This window comes from Amblyomma americanum, chromosome 9 (assembly GCF_052857255.1).
Source record: "Amblyomma americanum isolate KBUSLIRL-KWMA chromosome 9, ASM5285725v1, whole genome shotgun sequence".
NCBI lineage: Eukaryota > Metazoa > Arthropoda > Arachnida > Ixodida > Ixodidae > Amblyomma > Amblyomma americanum.
In genome coordinates, this window is record NC_135505.1 from 93,252,348 (window position 1) to 93,272,097 (window position 19,750).

Sequence of the window (19,750 nt, forward strand, 5' to 3'; positions counted from 1 at the left end):
TCTTGTTTATTTCTTTATTTGATTCCTCAAGTGTGTTATGCAGAGACATTACATGAGGGAGTGGGCATTACAGGGAAAACATATATAATTAAAATCACTAAATGTTTTCGATGAGCTGCTTGAGTGCTGGTGGGTCGATGACAGTGTCAACTTTGGTGGACAGGCCATTCCAGTCCTGTGCTGTGCGCAGAAAAAATGGCTGCTGAAATGTTGCAGTATGGGCAGTCGTGGGGCTGTGTGTCCTTACAACGGGAGATTGGGCCTTGATAAACCATTTTAAAATGAATGAAGTCATTGTTTTGTTTATAATTGGTCTAGGGGTAGTGTGAATAGTCGTTTTTTTGTGTCAAAGCAAATTCGAAGCGAATTGCGAATTTATTCAAATAATTTAAAAGCAAATATTTCGAGTACTTTTGTCACACAAACAAAACATTGAATGGCACAGTAAACTTCTTCAAAATCACATATTTTTCTAACACACAAGGCCATTACATGAAAAAAAGAAAAAGTGCATTGACGCTTTGTGGCACTTACTGAAGCTATGTCTACCTTTTGCAAAAGCAGCCATGAGAAATTAGGGAGCTGACCTGTTTGCGGAACCTCCAACTGCTGGTCTTAATTGTGACTGCACTGTTGCATCAATGGTGCGTACACCTCGCGGGTGTCACGAAGTCCGTGACGCCTGCGAGGTGTACCCGCTGCACCCCTGCGCATCTGACATCGCCTCGCATCGGGCGTCGGAAAGTGGCACCTTTCTCTGTGTGTCTCATGCTCACTTCCTCTCATGCTGTGCGTGCTTGATTAGCAAATTTCACGCAGAAATGAGTAGTAGCTGCGGTCAGCTCAAACTCGTCCCAGATTAGTTGAGGAAGCCACGCGTTTTCGAATTGGTGAATGCCTCCACGCCAGTTCTGGTACAGGTAGCGTGGGTGCCAACACCTCAGTGGTACAGATCTGGGCGCCGCACTTGCGCCTGCTCGAGTTCGCTGCCGCACGCATGTGCAGACCGGCTCCTGCGTGCATGCCTAGGATTCTGGGCTTTAGTTGCACGTGTGCCAGAATGCCATAATGTAGGAGATACTTTGAACCGAAACCACATGGAACAAATGTTCCAGAAATATTGCTCGTTTGAGACAAATACTTCGCAACGTCATGTACCAAAAATCTGGATCAATTCAAGTATTGAATACTTTACTATTCTACTGAGTGTTCAAAATTACTGAATATTCGCAGAGACGCAATGTGTCCCATAAGCAAGAAGAAAAAAAAAACTAACAGAATGGTTATGACTGTAACACGAACTAGATTGCTCCCTCCCCCCCCTGTCTTTTTCCCACTTTGACAGCACAGGTAGCAGGATCCTGAGTGAGGCAACCTGTGAGCTTCTTTATCTTTGCTGCTGCTCTACAGAAGGGAAGGCACAGCCCATTGATTGCTGCACACGAGCACTGCCCCAAAGAGAAAGACATAGAAAGTCGTGTTCATTGGTGCTGTGCCCATAGGCACTTTGCCGGTGTGCAATGCCTTCCCCTCCACAGAACTGCGACAAAAAAAACTCGCGGGACAGTTACACCAGTGTTGAACATTAATATTCGAGCATTAGCTGTGGGGTGGGAAGCAAAGAACTGTCTGTAAATGCACCCACACCACTACTCGTGCCACAGCTGCTTGGTGCGATGCCAGGCTCTGTGCTGTCGATGGCACCCTGGTGCCATTGGCGCAACACTGGGGAATGAGCTAAGCAGTGTTCACACTATAAAAGGCGCATGCTTATAGGCACCGAAGCACCTTCCCTTTCTCACTGCTTCGCTCTGTGGACCACAAACACTGCTGCAATTCCAGGAAATTAAGTGTCAACAGCTGTCGTAAAAATATTGCAACGGATATTCTTGGTGAAGACGAGGGGAACGAAGTGCCTCGGAGGTGCGCGTGTTCTGGGCTTGGGTGCTCTGTGCGGGCCCTGTGCTCTCAGCCTGTGTGCTGTGCCCGGGGAGTTCTTGCGTCATTCTCGCCTTGGACCACGTAACAATATCTCACTTTTTCGTGTACGAGCATTCTGAGAATTACATGTGTGACTCCTGTTCTTGGATTCAGTGAGAGCAGTGATGAGCATAAGTGTTTATTCCGTTAAGTCGCCAGAAACTCCTTTGAAATAGACAGCTTTGGAGGCCGAGGAAGTAAGAAAACACTGTTTCCACTGCTGCATCTGTTTTAGTGGTCTGCCGGGGAAAGTGTGGGCGTTGCATCTCGCAATGCTTCCCTCCTTTTCACTTGCAGGTTTTGTGAGCTACGACAACTCCCTAAGTGCGCAAGCGGCCATTCAGGCCATGAATGGCTTCCAGATTGGCACCAAGCGACTCAAAGTGCAGCTCAAGCGGTCGAAAGACGCCAGCAAGCCCTACTGAGACGTTGACCTGACCGATCCCACCCCTCTTGACTCTAGGCGGACACCCAGCAGATGCCTGGGTAAGCCCCCTTTCCTCCTCTTTTGTCCCCCTCCCCCCTCTCTCTGTCTAGCTTCACGTCAGAGAGTGCTTGGCACCGGAGTAGTAGCTGCAGATCTTCCAGGCAGAGACACTCAATTGTTGATTGTGTGTTCTTTCTGTGCAATAATGTGCAAGACATGGGCTACCACTTGGAGTTTGCCTACACCCGTTAAATAATTTGTAATTGAGTTTCTTGTCCGATGCAGTTCCGGTTTTGGTTTCAGCGGCCAAACAGTGGCTGTGAAATCATAAGTAATTTCGAGGCCTCATGAAGCGTGCATAAACTGGAATATATTTGCTGCCTCATTGTTATAATCCGCTCCAACTCCTATGCTAGCCCACTCCAGCGCCTTGAATGGCAGCGAGCGAACAAACAGTTAGTGTACTGCAGTATCTGTGTGCTTTACACGATCTCAAACCTAATTATGATATTTTAGGCACTGTTTGAATACTGAAACCGAAAGTAAAACTACCTAGAGTCAGTTACAAATTGTATCGTGGGTGCGAGCTTTATTTCACGTGGTGATCCATGTTTGCTTATTGTCTTTTGCATCATTGCGAAGGAAAAAAGCATACATGCTGAAAAATTGGGTGTCTCTAACCTTTCAGTTAATGAGTGTACTCATTAGCCATACTTCACATTACCCAGCCATTTATGCAAATGGAGTTTATATTCCTGCCATCTCAGTTTATCTGAGCTTGTTGATTCATGTGCAGCTACACTTGTCCAGAGAAGGCAAATGTCACCAGAGGTACAGTGAATCGGAATGGCCATGCTTTTGACATGGGGATGGTGCCTGTGACAGAACGTATTGGTCTTTCTCACGCATGTCTTTTAAAGATTCGCTTAAGCCACCGAGCCCTTTTGTGAGACTTCTGTGACACTGCTGCCAGTGCAAGAGTTAGACATCAGGGGTTCTCTTTTGAGAGCTGTTTGAGAGGGCATTCTTATTATCTGGGAAAAGTAGTCGGCCTACAAAGCCTTCAGTATAGTCGAGAGTATTTAGGGGACACCCGCAAGGTGGAGTAGATTGCAGTAGTGGAGTCTTACGTGGATGCTAATGAGTGATTGCTCCCTAACCTTCAGTTTACTTCAAAATTGAACCTAAAGGTACTTCAAAATTGAACCTAAAGAACCATTAATGGGCCACATTGGTCATAAAGTGGCTGGCTTGTTTTTTGTTACAGTATTTTCGAAATTTTGAGTGAAACTAGCCAAAACACATTCAAATTCTACTGCTATGGTCACAACCAGCAACTGAATACAAATAAAGTTACATAACAGCGCAAGCAAAGGCAGCAAATATGTGGCCAACGACTCGCATGTCTTGAGTCACGAGGACAAACGCATAGAAGAGCTGCCATCAAGCACATGCTTACAGTTCTCTGTAAGTGCTAACGGTTCTCCGACAGTTTTTCAGAGACAGTTGCTCTCAGGTTCAGGGTGCTTTCAGAGTTGTGCTTTTCTCAGAGACTCAGAGGCAATGGCTTAGTATATGGGGCAGTTAGCAAGTGTGGAAGTGAATGTCTAAAGGAGTCGGAAGATGGAAGTGAGTGCATCGGAGAGCCAGCAAACATGATTCGTGGTGCATGATACCGGTGTCCTATAGGCATTTTCCAATGCATAGTAAACAAATAACCATCTCAGTTTTTGCGCAGCGTCTCTGAACGGCAACATTTTAATGTAGTCCCAGTGGGCTTGTGTGAATCTTGATTCAGCTTGAGTCGCATCAAAAATGCTCGTGTCATTCTTGTGCTCTCTGAATCAACAAATGTTAGGTTACAAAGGGAACATGAAAGGTTAGCAGTTAGTATACTATATTTTTTGAAACATTCTGATAAAAGCGTTGTCTCGAAGCAGTTAAGGGTAAGTCAGTAGCGTGATGCTGGATGTCAGCCCATCATAGCTTCCTCAAACTGAGATCTTTAATCATAATGTATTCATTTGAGCAAAAAGAGCTGGAGTTCTCACATAGTGGAGCTTGGAAAAGAGCATGGCTTATTGTCCTTTTTGGCATTCGATCCTTTTTTTGTGTCTTTTATGAGTGTGTTTGTGTCATAAAAAGGGGAAAAAAGCAAGAAAAAGAATGTTTTTTACAACAACCACTGGCAGGTGCTGATGTGCATTACTGCTGTTCTGCCTGCAGAGGAAAGAACTTTTTCATAAAGGGCAGATTAAAATCGATTCTTTCTGTCATTATTTTTTATATGACCGAAGAATGTCTGATAGACATCCATAAACCTGATAGAGATGTTTGCATGACCATTAAAGCAATAAAGAAGTTAGAAGAACCTTAACTAAATATATGTGGATAACAGACGTTGTTGCGCATGTTCTATGGCATCATGAGCCTCTTGGTTCAAACTTTGAAGAGATTTCTTTAGAAAATTTCAGCCATTGTTCTCAAGCTCCTATTTTTAGTAGCAAGCTGAAGTTTCGCTCAAAGTATGCGCTTATACCTTCCAAATAAAATGTGGCACTGATGACAGGTGTTTTGCCTGACCAATCATGAGTGGCAGGAAAAGAGAGCCCATCCTGGTTATCCCACCTGAGTCATTCCTCGGTGAGCTCAAGCTGCGGTTTAATTCTTTGACACGCTGTGTAGAGAGTTGAGTACGAAGCAAACCCACAGTGTTTTCCGAAAGTGGGCGGGTGCCCAGCAGTGATTCCATTCTTTCAGTTGAATTTTGCATCTTTCATCTTGCAAATAAGCACTTCGTCCACCTATTTTGGCCGACCTATTTTGTGACCAGTACTAGGAACTTTTTTTTTGCAATTTCAAGCATAATGTGCTTTTATTTCCACAATTGATCATGGCACTTTGTAGAAATTTTGCACATCGCTGCAAAAAAATCATTCACTAGTATTTTGTACTGGACGACTAACAGTTTGCCTTTCTTAAGGCCTGAATGTACTACCGTATTTACTCGCATAATGGACCCACTCACATGATGAAACCTGCCACCCACTTTTGTTGGTCAGAATTTACTTTTTTTTTTTTTCAGCCTTTAGCTTTTTGTAGCTGGTTCCTCAGTTTTCGTGCCTTCCGCAGCGCACTCCTTGGCAGCGCAACAAGATGCTGCCCGCTGCCCATAACACCACCACTTGTTTATCTTTTGAGGAAAGCTCTTGCCAGAGGGGTGGGGGAGGGGGGGAGAACGCTGTGTGCTCGGCGAACTCGGCAGAGCGCCAACACATTGCATAGTCATTCGCATTACGCACTCGCCACCGTCCTGTGTGTTTTTTTAACCTCGTGTAAAAGAATGCGCACTTGACCTTCAGGGCCGGTGTTCAGCATGTTCACGATGTGAATGGCTGGCACCGCCGGCTACCGCAAAATTGCTGGATCCCGTCAGAGTGAACGCTGCTAAACACCAGCAGCACGAACCCGTCTGACCGCGCACATTTGTTGATGACGGAAGGACGGACGGAGGTATGATATGAAATATCGACTCTTCCAAAAAGATCTGTTGAAACCTTTTTCCCGCCTAAAGAACCCTCCCCTCAAATTGATGTTAACTTTTCGAAAAAAAGTGGGTTCATTACGCGAGTAAATACGGTATTTATGGGGATAAAATATTTCATGTCGATGTCAAAAAATGAATGGCGTGTCAAAGGGTTAAAGTAGGTTTTGTGTGTCAGTTTCCCATCCTCCTTTGAGGACACATGTGCTAGTGCATAGCCACATGTGCCCCGTGTGGCGTGCTTGTGGCCCAGGGAAGGAAGCCTTTCTTTTGGGCTCTGCTGGCCATTTGGGGCGAGCTGCCAGATTTTTTTGTGCGGACATATTTATTATATGTGTGTGTATGTGTGTTGTGTCTGAGAAAAAATTCCATCAGTGGGACGTCACTTGTGGAAGGGGCACCTCTCAAAGCTGTTTCTCGGCACCGTGTGGCTGCTCTAGCAGCACTGAGCACTTGGCACTGTCGAGCAAAAGAGCTTGTCTTCATATGGCATAATATCAAGTCCCATGTCCCAAAAAATTAGTGTATTTACTCGCGTAATTTGCGCACTTTTTTTTCTTTCCATGAAGGCTTCAAAAAAGGGGGTGCGCAGATTACGCGGAGATTTCGCGAACATGTCCTAAAAAGCTCTATAGTGCTCGTGACGTGCAATATATGCTGCCTATTGCCGTCTATACATTGACTCCTCAAGTCGCACTCCTCGCAGAGCAAAAAAAAACCAATGCGATCGCAAAGCCTGCAATCAGGTGCAAAAGGAGATAAAAGGCAATAAAACAGTGCTCTCGCGTGTGGTCCACCTGGCTAGCAGCAAATCGAACAGCGAACTATTCAGTAGTTTTGGATACCGGTGTGTGCCGGAGGTTACATGCAGTTTTCTCTCGCAACTGCTTGTCCGGGAAAGTGACCGCCAGCACGAGTGACTGCTGCACCACTCCCCGTGATCTATGAATGTAAAGTAGACAACGAACAATTCCGCATATATGGGCATGTAGGCAGGATCTAGGTGAAGTGGTACACAAAGAGGACCCCAGGCTGCTGAAGGGACCCATTAACGCTATCGCATCATACCTTTAAGGCGGAGCTTACGCTTTATTTCTTTAGAGGAGGGCGGGAGGTAGCATGTCTGTGTCTTCTAGCCACTAGCACGTTTCGCAGCTGCATACAGCAATGCAGCCGCACCGATCTTCCCAAGCCTGCCTTCCATGCGCCCTCGTGCATGCTGGTGGTCAGGCACAACAAGGAGCATAAAATGTTCAAGTAAAAGCCTCTTTTTATAAACCTAGGTAAATAATTAGGGCTGCACAAATTATGTGAGGGCTCAAGTTATGCGAGCAAGCACTATTTAAACTCTGGCGCATTATTTCAGCAGTGCCAACAACCAGTGAGGCAGTGGGTTGCGCTGCAAACATTCCTTGTTGCACATGCTAAGCACACACACAGTTGAGGCTAAACACTCAGTGGTGTTTGTGGAAGTGTGTTGTGAATGTTTCATGTTTGTTTCCCCCAGTCTGATTTATTTTTGTGTGCACATCTCGGCACATGTGATGTGCAGTTGCCACTTTGTACGAAGGTCACTGTTGGAGATGACCTTGCAGGTCTCTCAGGCTAAGGCAAGAAGGCAGCCAGTGAGAAGTTACAGCTCACAACTCACCAGTGTCTCGCTCACCGGTTCTTCACTCACCGGTTCACTTTGCTCCAACTGTTTCAACCGTGTTTGCATTTATTTCCACCACTGGTAGCCTACTTCAAGTCTGACATGAGCTGTTATTTTGGCTCTCATTGTGTCCTTATACAAAATTAATTTTTATACGTTAGTTCTAGGCTTACTTTACACTTGATAGAGGGCCAAGGAGAGACGCAGGTATTGAAATGATGAAAAAAATGCAAAAATTTCAATTTTGCAAAACGGCACATTCGAGATCAATAGACTCTAACATTCCTGCTCCAAAAGTTTTAAGGTCTAATTCTGACATCCAACTACCGAAATATCTACGTAGTTCGTGCCTACGGAGCCCAGAATTGGTGTTTTCGGAGCGAAACGCGGCAGGACTCATCACCCATCGCTTCCCACAACCACATCCCCGATGGCTGCCATCTTGGTCTTGTTTGAAAGTTAGTCCCCTTCCCCACTACTTGGTATTATTGACTAATGTTATGTTTTTGGAACATCCGCAGTCCACTGTTCTTTGAGGCCTCTACTACGACCTCCAAATGGGTGGCGCATGCACTTCAAATACAATTTTCTCAGCTTCATGTTTTTGCCAACACGATTAGCCTTAAGGAAGTTTTTATTATGTTTCTATCGTGCAATTTCAATTAATCTTATACAGTCGAATTCAGAAGGATCTAAACTGTGAAGCTATGCGATTTTTGTTTTACCAAGTCAAAGATTTCAAATTTCATAAACCACAATGTCGCCTAACTACAAATATGGTGCTTGAACAAAATTTAACATTTTTATAAGGTGACGTACTTCAACAGCAATATAAATAGCATAGCTCCAGATGGCAGGTCTCTGACTTCAGTCCCATTTCAAGCGAAACCAAAAATATAGAAAAAAGTGTCTTAACGACCTGTAAGAATTTAACTATATAGGCTTCAGTTATTTTCTTGTAAATTGAGATATACTGAAACTAATCATATTTTTGAAGCACGAAGAAACACATATACACACCCAATTTCATTGCAATATCTTTAATAATAAAAATGTTCATTTCAAGACCAGCGTCTCCCTTTGAGGTTAAATTGAATAAACAAATTGATAAAGTTATCCTTTTTTTATCGTTTGTTTGCATATGCCTTTTGGAAAGCATTTTTGGCCCCTCTTTTTTAGCCACTTCCTTCTGTGAGGAAGAGCCAGCTTGGTTAAACATCTCATATTAAGAACATCTCTCCTTTTGCCTTCTCCGTCATTATTATGCTAATGGCAGTTTGCCTAATTGCAGGATGACAGCCACCACTATGGTTTATGAGCTGTATCATTCTGCCAAGATGTTTTTTGTCGGTTGATTTCTGGCCACAGCAACCATAATGCAAAAATGCGCTTGTGCCAAATCTCCTATGCATGTCAATAGAGCCCCAAGTAGTAAAAATGAATCCGCAGACCTTCTCTACTTTGTACCTCATAGTGCAAAGGCCTCCCTTGATACGGATTTTATTCATTAGTATATGGCAATTATAAATGGGCAGCAGAGCTCCTCGTAGATCATGATACGACTGCCTTAATCAGTTTGATCCGGTATCTTCAGGTATACCTTCCTGCCTTAGCTCCAACAACTCATCCGCTGTGATTAGAACGCCTTAGCGCAATGCCAACTACTCCGCTGAGGCCATAGCCACTATCCTCGCATGCATTTGGACATGCTTTGGTGCACTCATAGTGCCAAGTTTTAGATGTGCTGGTGACTTCGGTGGAGTGGCAGTACCGATGCAGCAGTGCTGCTGGAGCATTGTCAGTGCAGCTGCATCAGTCAAGTAGTGCTGGTGCAGTGGTACCATTGCAGCAGTATCGATGTAGTGCTAGCGATGCGGCGGTAGCGGTGCAGAGGTATCGGTGCGGTGGTATTGACGTGGTGGTATCAATGCAGTGGTAGCAGTGCGGTGGTATCGATGCGGTATAGCGGTGTGGTGGCATGAATGCAATGGCATCGATGCAGTGGTATTGATGCTGTGCTAGTGGTGCAGTGGTATAGGTGCAGTGGAATCGAGGTGGTGGTAGCAGTGCGGTGGTATTGCAGTGGTATCGATGCAGTGATAGCGGTTCGGTGGTAGTGGTGCAGCAGTAGTGGAGCAGCGGTGCTGCTGTGTCAGTGCCACTGCACTGAGATGTTTGTTTCCTTGTGTGTGTCTGTGGTATCCCTTAACAGTTCTGTTTTGTTTCCCCCTCCTCCCTTTCTCTTCAACCGGTTCTCTTCTAGAACGTTCATTGTCTCCTGTCCTGTGTCACGTGAGCAGTCCTGGGCTTAAGCCTGCACACATGCGTTCGCACGCCAGCACCACAACCTCACCCTCCCAGTGTGCGCGCAGCCTGGCAGAGACTTCTTTTTTCTTTCTATGGAGCAAAGTGAGCGATAACGGGATGCTAAAAGGAAACCAAAATGGGAAGAGGAAGAAATGCAGCGAGGGCGTTTAAGGAAAGAGGAGGGAAACGACCACCACGATCTGCGGCTCTCAGCTTGGTGGTGCCTCGTTCTTTTTTCCCTCTCTTTTTTGCGGCTGGCAGTAGTGCCGCAATGGTACGACACCCTCCCCCACTACGCCGCTCCTCTCACCTTTGGAGAAGCGAGGGCAACCGAGAGAGACATTGAGACGAAAGACTCTAGCCACGGCTTAGTAGAAAATGTTTTGTGTGCCCTGGCCTGTTGCTGTTCGCCACCTCTGTTTTGGCTTTTTTTTTAGACTTCCTCTTCGTTGTGTTGCCAGTGCTTTTCGTTATTCACAGCGTGTGTGCGCACCCTGGAAAAGCAGGGAGGTGTGCCGTCTTGTTTTATGCCTGTTTTTTTTTTTTCCGACCCCATGCTTGTAGATTTCATTTAGGGTCGAGAACCTCCGACAATGCTTGCTTCCTGGCAGTTGGTCCCGCAGAAAGTTTTAGCTGTGTCCAGGGCTGTCAGCCCAGAGTTTGTCAGACGAGCTGACCATTGTTTGTCCACTGTTTTTTGTATTTACCCATGTTCTGCAATTTGTCACTGCTTTCACTGGCTTGCCAAATTGTATCTATCACACGCCAATCATCAAACGGGAGGAAGTAGCGAATGGATTAGGCTATTCCCTTTCCACAGAAAGAAAGAAGGCCTTCTTCTGAAAGAAGGGAAGCCTTCACTCGGCATACACACATGCATGCTTCCAGAATTCTGCGTAGTAGCCATCTTGTGTCACATTTTGTTTTGTTTTTTTTTGGTAATAGACCATCTCTTCCCACACCGTGACGTTCACTGTCACTCTCATGTTGTGTGGACACTGTGATGTGTAAGCCTTAGTTATAGCTCAGAGAGCTTGCTTTTGTAGCTTTGTAAACTTGTCTCTTTCATGAGTGGACCAACTGCCTAGGGTGAGCAGCTCACGAACCAGGCAATGTGTTTCACCGTTTGGGGCCTCACAAGTAATTCTGTGGCTTACCAACTATTGAACATAAGGCGTGATCTGTGGCTGGCTCAAGTGAAGATCATTGGATGGCGCTTTGGACTGAATTGGATTCGAGATTGGGTTGAATATTGGTTACTGTGACTGTGGTGGTAGATCACTTGTTTGACAGTCCATTCTGGCTTCTGGTCCACGCTGGGTTGCCCACTGGACTTGCGGGGGTCGCGCATTCTGACTTCCTTTCTATGAGTCTTTGTTACACGAGGGCAAGTCGCATGCCCGAGCACGTGAATCCAAAACTACTGCATGGCCTGGTTCGTGGGCCCTGTGGTTCACACATTGGTTCCCATTGGTGACACACCATTTTTCTGGACTGTCTTTCTGCGAGCATGTGCGTGCAATTTGTTTAACTAGTGTCATTGCAGCTTTTTTTCTGGCAGGTGAGGGTCCTTCCTCATGGTTACAGTAAAATATGAAAAAGTGCAAATTGTCTTGTGATGGCGTGTTGAAGCAAGAGTAGTCGCCGTCAGTGTTTCTCTTTCGTTTTTCTCGTTTGAAGTTTTTGTCTTGGGACCTGCCAAAAAAAAAAGAGGACCTGCCTGTGACACGCATGGTTCTGAGGTGTTGAACGTTTTTTTTTTTTTTTCTGTTTTGTTTTCAATGTCAAGTGTTGACGAGTCGAGAAGGGGTGGTGTGGTGTGTTTCGTGTTGGCAGTTGGCTAGACGATGGTTTAGAAGAGCTGAAATGTGAACGCTTGCAGCAAACAGCAACCGGCAGATACGTTCTCCCCCCCCCCCCCCCCTCTTTTTTTTGGTATGTGTGCTTTTTAATTTCTCATCGAGACGTGTCCAGCCGAGCTGTTTTGTTTGCTTGATCGGGCGTTTTCCTTTTTCTTGTCTTTTGCTCGTTTGTTTATATTTTGGTGTGTGGTTGTCAACGTAGAAGGATTACAAGGTTTATTCGATACACGTGTGGCGGTGTCTGTGGCACGTGATGGTTAATGAAAAAAAAAGTTTTTTTTTCTTCTAGTGGTTGGTGTTGTGTAATCGTTTTTTTTTGTTCTTTAAATTTTTCGTTTCTCTTTCATTTGTTGCATCGACTTTTTTTTTGTTCAAGCGATTGCACCTTTCTTAATTTTTGTTTTTGTTCCCGTGTAGTTTGTGGTTGCAAATTTTTCACTATGTATGTGTGTGTGGTGTTTTTTTTTTCTTCACATTTTTCAGTCAGGGTATGCATAATGGTAACCCTTAGTAACAGTGTAATATAGGAGTTTTTGTATTGTTCTCCATTATCTTTGTCCAGTTCTTATCCTGGCCAGTTGCAATTTTCCGTCTCTGTTCCTTGTCTGTCATGTTTCTTTTTTTTTTTTTCTGTCAGAATTTCCGATGTATTGTGTGACAAAATTGAAATGGCACCTGCGCAATGTCAGCGCATTAATTTTTTGTTCATTGTTTACAAAACATAAGCTGTGCCATCGCAAAGGCTTTAAAATGCTCTGTCTGTGCAGGTTTGTTCAGCAGGATGTGTTTACTTATCGTAAAGGGATATGTTGTATGTTTTGTCTCATGTTAGTAAAGCTAAGCAAATAGCTAGTTTTTTTTTTCTGTTACAGCAAGTTAGCTCTGTGCAGTCTTCATTCCCAGCAGGTATGGACTGATAACGTTTCAGTTTGAGCCCTATCCTTTAGCAAATCGTCATAAAATGATGAAGGCTTGAACAGTTATTGCTCGTTAATTTCTGTTAAGAGCACAGTTCTTTATCTGCTAAGCTTGTTTGGCACGTCTCAGGATGCATTGTGAAGGATTAGACGTGGAATGGATTAAAGTCGACTTGTAGAAACAGATTTAGTTAAAGCGTATATTTTATTTAAGGTAGAGTGTACAGGCTTTGTCACAAGTTCGTAGTCCACTGCAACTGTAGTCAGAGCAGGAATGCCATTGTACTGGTCAAGGAGGCATGTCCATTTCACTCTTTGCTGAATGCGAGGCCTTGCGAGAGCTAGAGGGGCACGCCTCCTGGTGCACACAACCTAGCTGCGGCTCTGGCTGCAGCCGCAGCGGTCCACAAACTTTTGACTGAGACTATACCTACTGACATCTGTACCTCAGTTAAGTTGGGAGCCAGTGGTAGCGCATCACTTGTTTGTTTCCACTGACCACGTTTGTGTCATGTTCTACAAAATTGCTTGGCACTCTGATGTCTGGTGCATCTGTTTGGTTCTTACCAGTAATGTTTGCTGCTTTGTCGCCTGCTACGGCTTGCAAAGGGATCAACGCGTCTAAAATGTTCTGGAATCTCAACACTTTAGCATCCACCCTCTACATCCCGCTATCCTCTTCGCGGACACCAGTTCACCAGTGCGACTTGTACAGACCAATCAGCATCCAGAACTGACCCTTCTTTGTCAGGTGTACAGAGCTTGATGGAATTCATGGTTTTGGCCTTCGTGCTTTAACCATTTGCACACCGTTCGAGTGTAGTTCATGGGGAAAGCCAAGCAGGAAGTGCATTCATCAACAGCCTGGAGGCAAAAGGGGACTGAGCAGACACTTTGCAAACGCTGCGCATTTTATTATATTTTGCTGGAATAGTTCAACGCCTGTTTTGAGGGGTGTACCCCCAGCCTTCAGAGACTTTTTTTTTGTGGCTGGTTGGCCAGTATTGGAACAGGCAATGCCTTCTGTTTTTTCAGTGGCTGTCAGGTTTTGATTTTCCATGGAAGCAGCGTAGACTCCTCGTCACCAGTCATCTGCGATGCGGCACGCTCCGGCAGGAGCCTTGCCTTATGTCACTCAAGTTGCAGTGCCATGTTGTGCTTCCTATAGGCTCCACAAGGCGGTGCGAGGTAGCAAGGTAGAGGAGGAGAAGGGAGTCTGGCGAAAAGAAGCTGAGAAGAGTGGGAGAGAGGAATGGGAAAGGATGTGAATCGTCATCTTCGGCTCATGCGACAGACACTGAAAAATACTGAAGGCATTGATTCGGGTAACGTGTACTTTTGGCTTGTTGGCTACAGCTTTTAAGTGTTTGGAGCAGCATACTCTGGTCATCTCAGCAGGTGCGGCTATTAGCTCGGTTGCTTTTTGAAGGCGCAGTCACAAAGCGTTTAGTGAGGTATTTGTTCATCCGACCAACACTGTTGGATGGGCAGGCAATTTGCGGTGTCAGCATTGACTTATCATAAATGACCTTTGCCACTAGGCCGAGGCACTGGCTTACTCAACGACTGTTCTCACACTCTGGTTCTTTGGTCCTATAGCGCTGACCTCAGGAGGGGCCAGGGTGGTGTTGGCAATGGTGGTATAGTGTAACGAGTGATAACGACAGTTCGGTAAGAGCTAAACGAGTTAGGCCGCTGCATACGGAAATCCTCTTGGATATGGAACACAACTTTGTCGCCTGTGACGTGCTGTGTCTCACTGATGAGCGTGCAAGAAGTATATTTGTGCCAAACGCTTGAGACGCAAGATACCAAAAAAAAAAATATTAATGTCACTGTTTTCATGTGTGTGCGTGTTTGTGCGTGCCAGCGCAGATGGTCCGCAGCACACGCTGACAAGCGAAGAAAGTATTTGACGACCGTTTTTTGTGGCGTGCGTTCATCGTCTCCGTTCGTTGTCCGGCCCGATGTTGGTGACAAAATGGGCCTGTGGTGTGGTGGTCGACCCAGTTCCGTGCAAAAAATCAAACTCCTCCCTGTCGTTTTTTGAAACTGTGACCTCCCGAGCCCTGCTGTACGCGTGTTCTCTTGCATCGATGTTAAATTAATTTATTCGCTTTAAGTGTCGGTTTCCACGTGCCGTCTTTATTATGCTTTGGCGCTCGGGTTTGTCCAAAAAGAGTTCGTAGGTTTTTGAATCAATTTGTGTTAATCATCTATTTTTAAATAACCGCCTTGTGTATAGTAAAGACGAAGCACCCTTCGCAAGCAACATTTGTAGCCTGTTCTAGTTTTCATTTTTTATTTCATTTAGCAAGTCTTGAGGCAAAAAGAGCATACCTTTTTAAAAAAAAAGATGGCACCAGCTTTTCTTCTGATGTCATTCAAAGGAAGCCAGCAGTTATCTTTGTGTGTTTAACGTGTCTTGATGCAAGATGACATGACCAAACTTTAGAGCATGTATAAACGGCAAGCATGTCACATGCCAATATGCGGTATCCTCTGGCAGTGGAATTAATGTTGACAACAAGGCGTAGCCACAGTCACACATCACACACTCAAAATAACGCGCAACAAAGGGTTTTTCAAAAACTGGGAGCAAGCACTGATATGCAGTGCGGTTCAAGGAGTGTTGTCCACTTCAGAAAAATCGCCATGTCAAGTGCTCTCGGGAGGTTTTACATACAGTGTGACACTATTTGTATAGCCCAGATGGTTTTAAAGCCTGCTGAATTATTTGAAGTGAATTGGTGGTAAAACATTGGAAGAGTCAATTTCAAAGGTAAATTTAAGATAGCCTACTATTAGGACGCTGTTGGGCAAGTTCTTGGGCACTTTAACCTTGTCGGTTCCCAGTATGTTGCTGAGAACGGGAATGCTAGTTTTTCACGTCAAAGTGCAATCAGGGCCAGTCCTGCCAAAGGTTACCTTCGAAGGTGTAATGTAGTGAGGTTACTTCTAACAACCTCGTGGAGGACTTCAGCACTTGTCTTGCAGAAAGGGTAAAGATTCCCCAACTCAAGCATATGTGTCATAAGCATGGCAGGAGGCTGCGCGCATGTCTTAAACGCTTGTCTCGCACAGCTCCCTGAAGTGCTACAAGTAGTGCGCGAGAATGGCGTCCGTGGCGTCACGGTACTCGACTGAGCGTGGCTCCCTCTAGTGTGCACTGTCATTACCGGAACACCGATCATCACACCGCAGATACAACAAAAACACAAAAACGAGCACGTTGTAGCCCTCGCCACCTTACCAGTACACACACACACACACGGTTAGACACGCGCTTTCACACTGAACACTGTTTTTAACTCGAGAGTTGCGACACTAGGTGGCGTTTTCACTCTGTTAACGCTTCCCTCTTCATTTCAATTGTCGAAGACAGGATATATAGTCAGTTCATAGAGAGTTATATGCCTTGAGAAAAGAAAAAGCGAGGCTCTTCTTGACATGTGCCCACCCCGCTCCTTTCCTCCATCCTGAAAGGCTCCCCATTCATGTTTGTGAATCGTGATGTGTATTTGTGTGTGAAAAAAAACAAACAGCTAAGTGAAATTTACCACGTGTGTGTGTGCGTGACGTACGACTAAGACATAAGAAAAAAAAGTAAGAAAATATAAGGGTCGCGGTTGGAGGAGAAGAGCATTACGTGTTTCTACACAGTGCAAAGGCGATTATTTTTGTACCTGAAGACAAAAAAGAGTTGGGCCCTTAAGATGGCCTTCGTTTTTCTTTTTTCTATTCTTTTTTTGCCGTTTTCATTTTGTTTTCGTTTTTTTTCCTCCCCTTGCGCTCCCTATGCTTTAGCCTTCTGTGAGCTTATTCCTCTCTTTGAGGTGAAAAATACCACGTTCTTGTTAATTTGGCTTAAGACTGCATGGTGTCGCATAGATGTTAAAGTACGCATGTGACAAAAACCGACAGGCAGTCCTAGATGGTCTGGGGATACCGGCTTTGAGGACAGCGGCTTTGGACAGATGGAGTGGATGGAGCACATGGTGGTTAACCGTAAGCTGCCCTGAACCATTGGCAAAGTCCATGGATTGCTTTCACTAGCGGAAGGCTTCATTAGAAAGTTCCGGTGCCTTTCTGGCAATTGAAGCAAACAGCGCATCCTGGAACAAAAGGCTGCTGCCTCTGCATTTGGCGTTATTCAAATGTTTGGCGCCCTTTGAGGAGTGCACGAAAATTTGTCTCCTGCAAAAACAAACGTGCATAAGCGTCATTGTGACCAGGTTTCGCGAGGTGCCAACTGCAGGTGTGGTATAAGCTGGCGGTTTATTTTTAGCCAGTGGAGGTAGGGAAAGGTCCTAGAAGGAGAGACGTGCATGTGCAGAGTGGCTGCATGGAAGGGGAAAACTGGTAGAGCGGCAGTTACAGACAATGGGCTGTTGTTTCAAATCTTCGGCTTTGTAATTTTTGCCGCAAGCATTCGTGTATGTGCAGCTTCGTGGCAGTGGTGCCTAGTCGACGGTGTCACGTCCACGTGCTGCATAGACTGTGTTGTATTCAGTTCCGTTACTGTAGCAACCATCACAATGCATGCTTTCACTGAGCCTTTCAGGACAAAACAGCTTCCATTGTTCTGTTAGTTACTTTTATTAGTTCTATCCAATTGGCAAAACTCAAACATAACAGCTTATGTTCATAGTTCTCCACAATAATAGAATCTTGCATGCTAGCCATCCATTCAATTTTCGGAATATAATTGGTGCAGTCCTAAATTTGCCCTAGTTGGCCAGGCTATGTTGTTCTCTCCTGATTGGAACAGTATGCTTAACTGCATTATCGCTATAATGGCACCTTGAAGATGTGGCAGCAAGTACGTAATTTTATGATGTCACATATTTCAACCTTCTTTGAAACTTCATTCTATCCCAGAGCTCAGTAAAATTTCATGCTTCTCCCTTCCACTTCGTTTTACTCACTGCAATAGACGTATTAACCTCTGCTCCAAAGACCTGCCGTTACCAAGCTTAACACCTCCCATTGCTTCTTAGTGGGTGTTTCGCTCTTTGAAACTTTGGAGGCATTTTTTTTTTTGTACAATTGTGCAACACACTATTGCTACTGTAAGTTGCGTACTGCGATTAGTGAGTGCGTGTGTTTTTTTTCCTAATGCTTCGAATGTCCAGAAGTCTGCCTCGTCGCTCTGAGAACGACAGAAGTTTAAAAAGTTACCCGTCTTTATTGCGTTTATAGGACCGACGCACAGTAGTGAGCCATCTTGTGACAAAAATGCCTACATAGACTAAAAATGCAGTGACCGTTGCTGTTGCAGTTATGGGAAGCATCCACCCTTTGCGTGTCAAAGCGAGCTGTCCTCCAACTTTTTGTACTTCAGCTCAACTTTTTTCAGAATTCTCATACGGAGCCATATGCTGTATCAGTGTGATGTCCGCCTTTTTAACCAGGATGAGAAATTACAGAACCGCTAGGAGTGTCTCTGTTGTCCCATTTGTTGTAATCCATTCAGGGCGCACTATTTGTTAAAAAAGGGGGGGAATTTCAATTTACTCCCTTACAAGGGTGTTCACCAAAAGGGGTGCGGCTGGCTGCACCATGCCTTTGTTTCTACGAACACTCTTTGCAGAGTGCAAATTGTACTCCCCTTTAGGAAAAGTAAGGACGAAGAAGCCACACCATAGCCTTGCTGATGCCTGTGTAAAGCAAGGAAAGAGAGAGTACTGGGCTAAATCGCTTGGCTCTTTCCTCATGCCCTGCCTTTATGTCGTGGGCTCTGCGAAAAAGCCCGTTTTCACTGTTGGAGCATCCGCTGTGTGCCCCAGTCATTTTTTCTTTAACATTCTCATTCTCTGTCCACCCACCCTCTTTTTATTCTCATTTTCTGTTCATGTCTTGGAGTCATGGAGTTGTGTACACACAACCTTGTTCATTTAGTGCTGACCGCAATGCTGCACCGAGAGGCTATTATTTTTTCTTTCGGGTTACAAGAATTTGAATAAAAACACCCAAAGTAATGGAAACGCATTGTGCTGTGTCCAGTGTCATTTTTTTTTTCTTCTTAGTGCCTGTGCTGGCACAAGTATGCCACTTTCATCACCAGAATTTGGGACAAGTGCTTCTAGTTCCCTTGGCTGCCACTATGTGGCGCATGGCTTTGAACATTCAAAAAAGGCGCTTAGATATGGTCTATGACGTGAGAGAGAGTGACTGAGTGGAAGTTCGTTGCTAGGCTTAGCAGCACTGCTGGAGCAGTCCCATATTCCTGGTAATGTTTGCAGTTTAACACCCTCTTTTTCTCATCAGGTTTTATTGGCCAATTAAAGTTGGTAATTCCCCAAAAATAAAACTAGCAATTGGAGGCCTGAGAGTGCAATTATTATCAGTGTGTTCACTATCGTAGGGGTTTTTGTTAGGTCATGGCAAGACACTGCGCGCATACAAGACGAAGATGCAGACTGAACAGATAGCGAATGCGAGAGGAATCGCGCTTCGGGGGTGGTCCCGGCACATGGTGAATTCCACCGGGTTGCCCTACAACAGAGCATCACCATCTAAGTATCGCCATGTTAGGAGAGATCACAGCTTCCGTTATTGCAATGCCGCATGTCTGCAGCGACCAAAAAGCAAAGCATTCGAGCCGACAAACGAGGGAGTAAACTTACGGTTTTATTTTCTCGGCTTTTCTTTTTCTGCGATTGCTATCTCATCTCTTCGGCATTTCGTAACGAATGTCTGAGTAGAATCATTTTTAGGCATGAATACTGCCTGTTAAGGAGTGCAATAATGCTCATCGATTTTTGTATGCGCTGTACGCAAGTTCTTGAAGGTTATTTTTTTTTAAAACATTTTTATGAAAATATCCATGCTTGAGTTTTATTTCCGTGAATACTGCGCATATAAAAAAAGAAAACTGTAGCTTTATTACGTAGGATAGGCTTTCGACATAATTTTGCACACTTTCTCATTAAATTACCTAACTCTACTGGGATGAGTACCATGAGGGTGTTATTTGTAATTAAGATATCTATATATGACACCACAGCTTCTGTTCAGCGACTGAAACTGCAACTATGTAGCAGAATAAAGTTATAA

At 44.8% G+C, this 19,750-nt stretch overlaps 1 protein-coding gene across 50 annotated transcripts in view; it reads left to right on the plus strand.

Moving 5' to 3' along the window:
• Positions 1-18,682, plus strand: part of LOC144103794 (CUGBP Elav-like family member 2) — a 541,184-nt gene extending 522,502 nt beyond the window's left edge. For all 50 annotated transcript variants that reach the window (XM_077636467.1, XM_077636478.1, XM_077636494.1 and 47 more), the window contains 2 exons: positions 2,278-2,466; positions 9,869-18,682. In XM_077636467.1, the coding sequence (XP_077492593.1) occupies positions 2,278-2,405 (128 nt within the window). In that variant the 3' untranslated portion in view covers positions 2,406-2,466; positions 9,869-18,682. The remainder of the gene's footprint in view (positions 1-2,277; positions 2,467-9,868) is intronic.
• Positions 18,683-19,750: the final 1,068 nt, after the last annotated feature.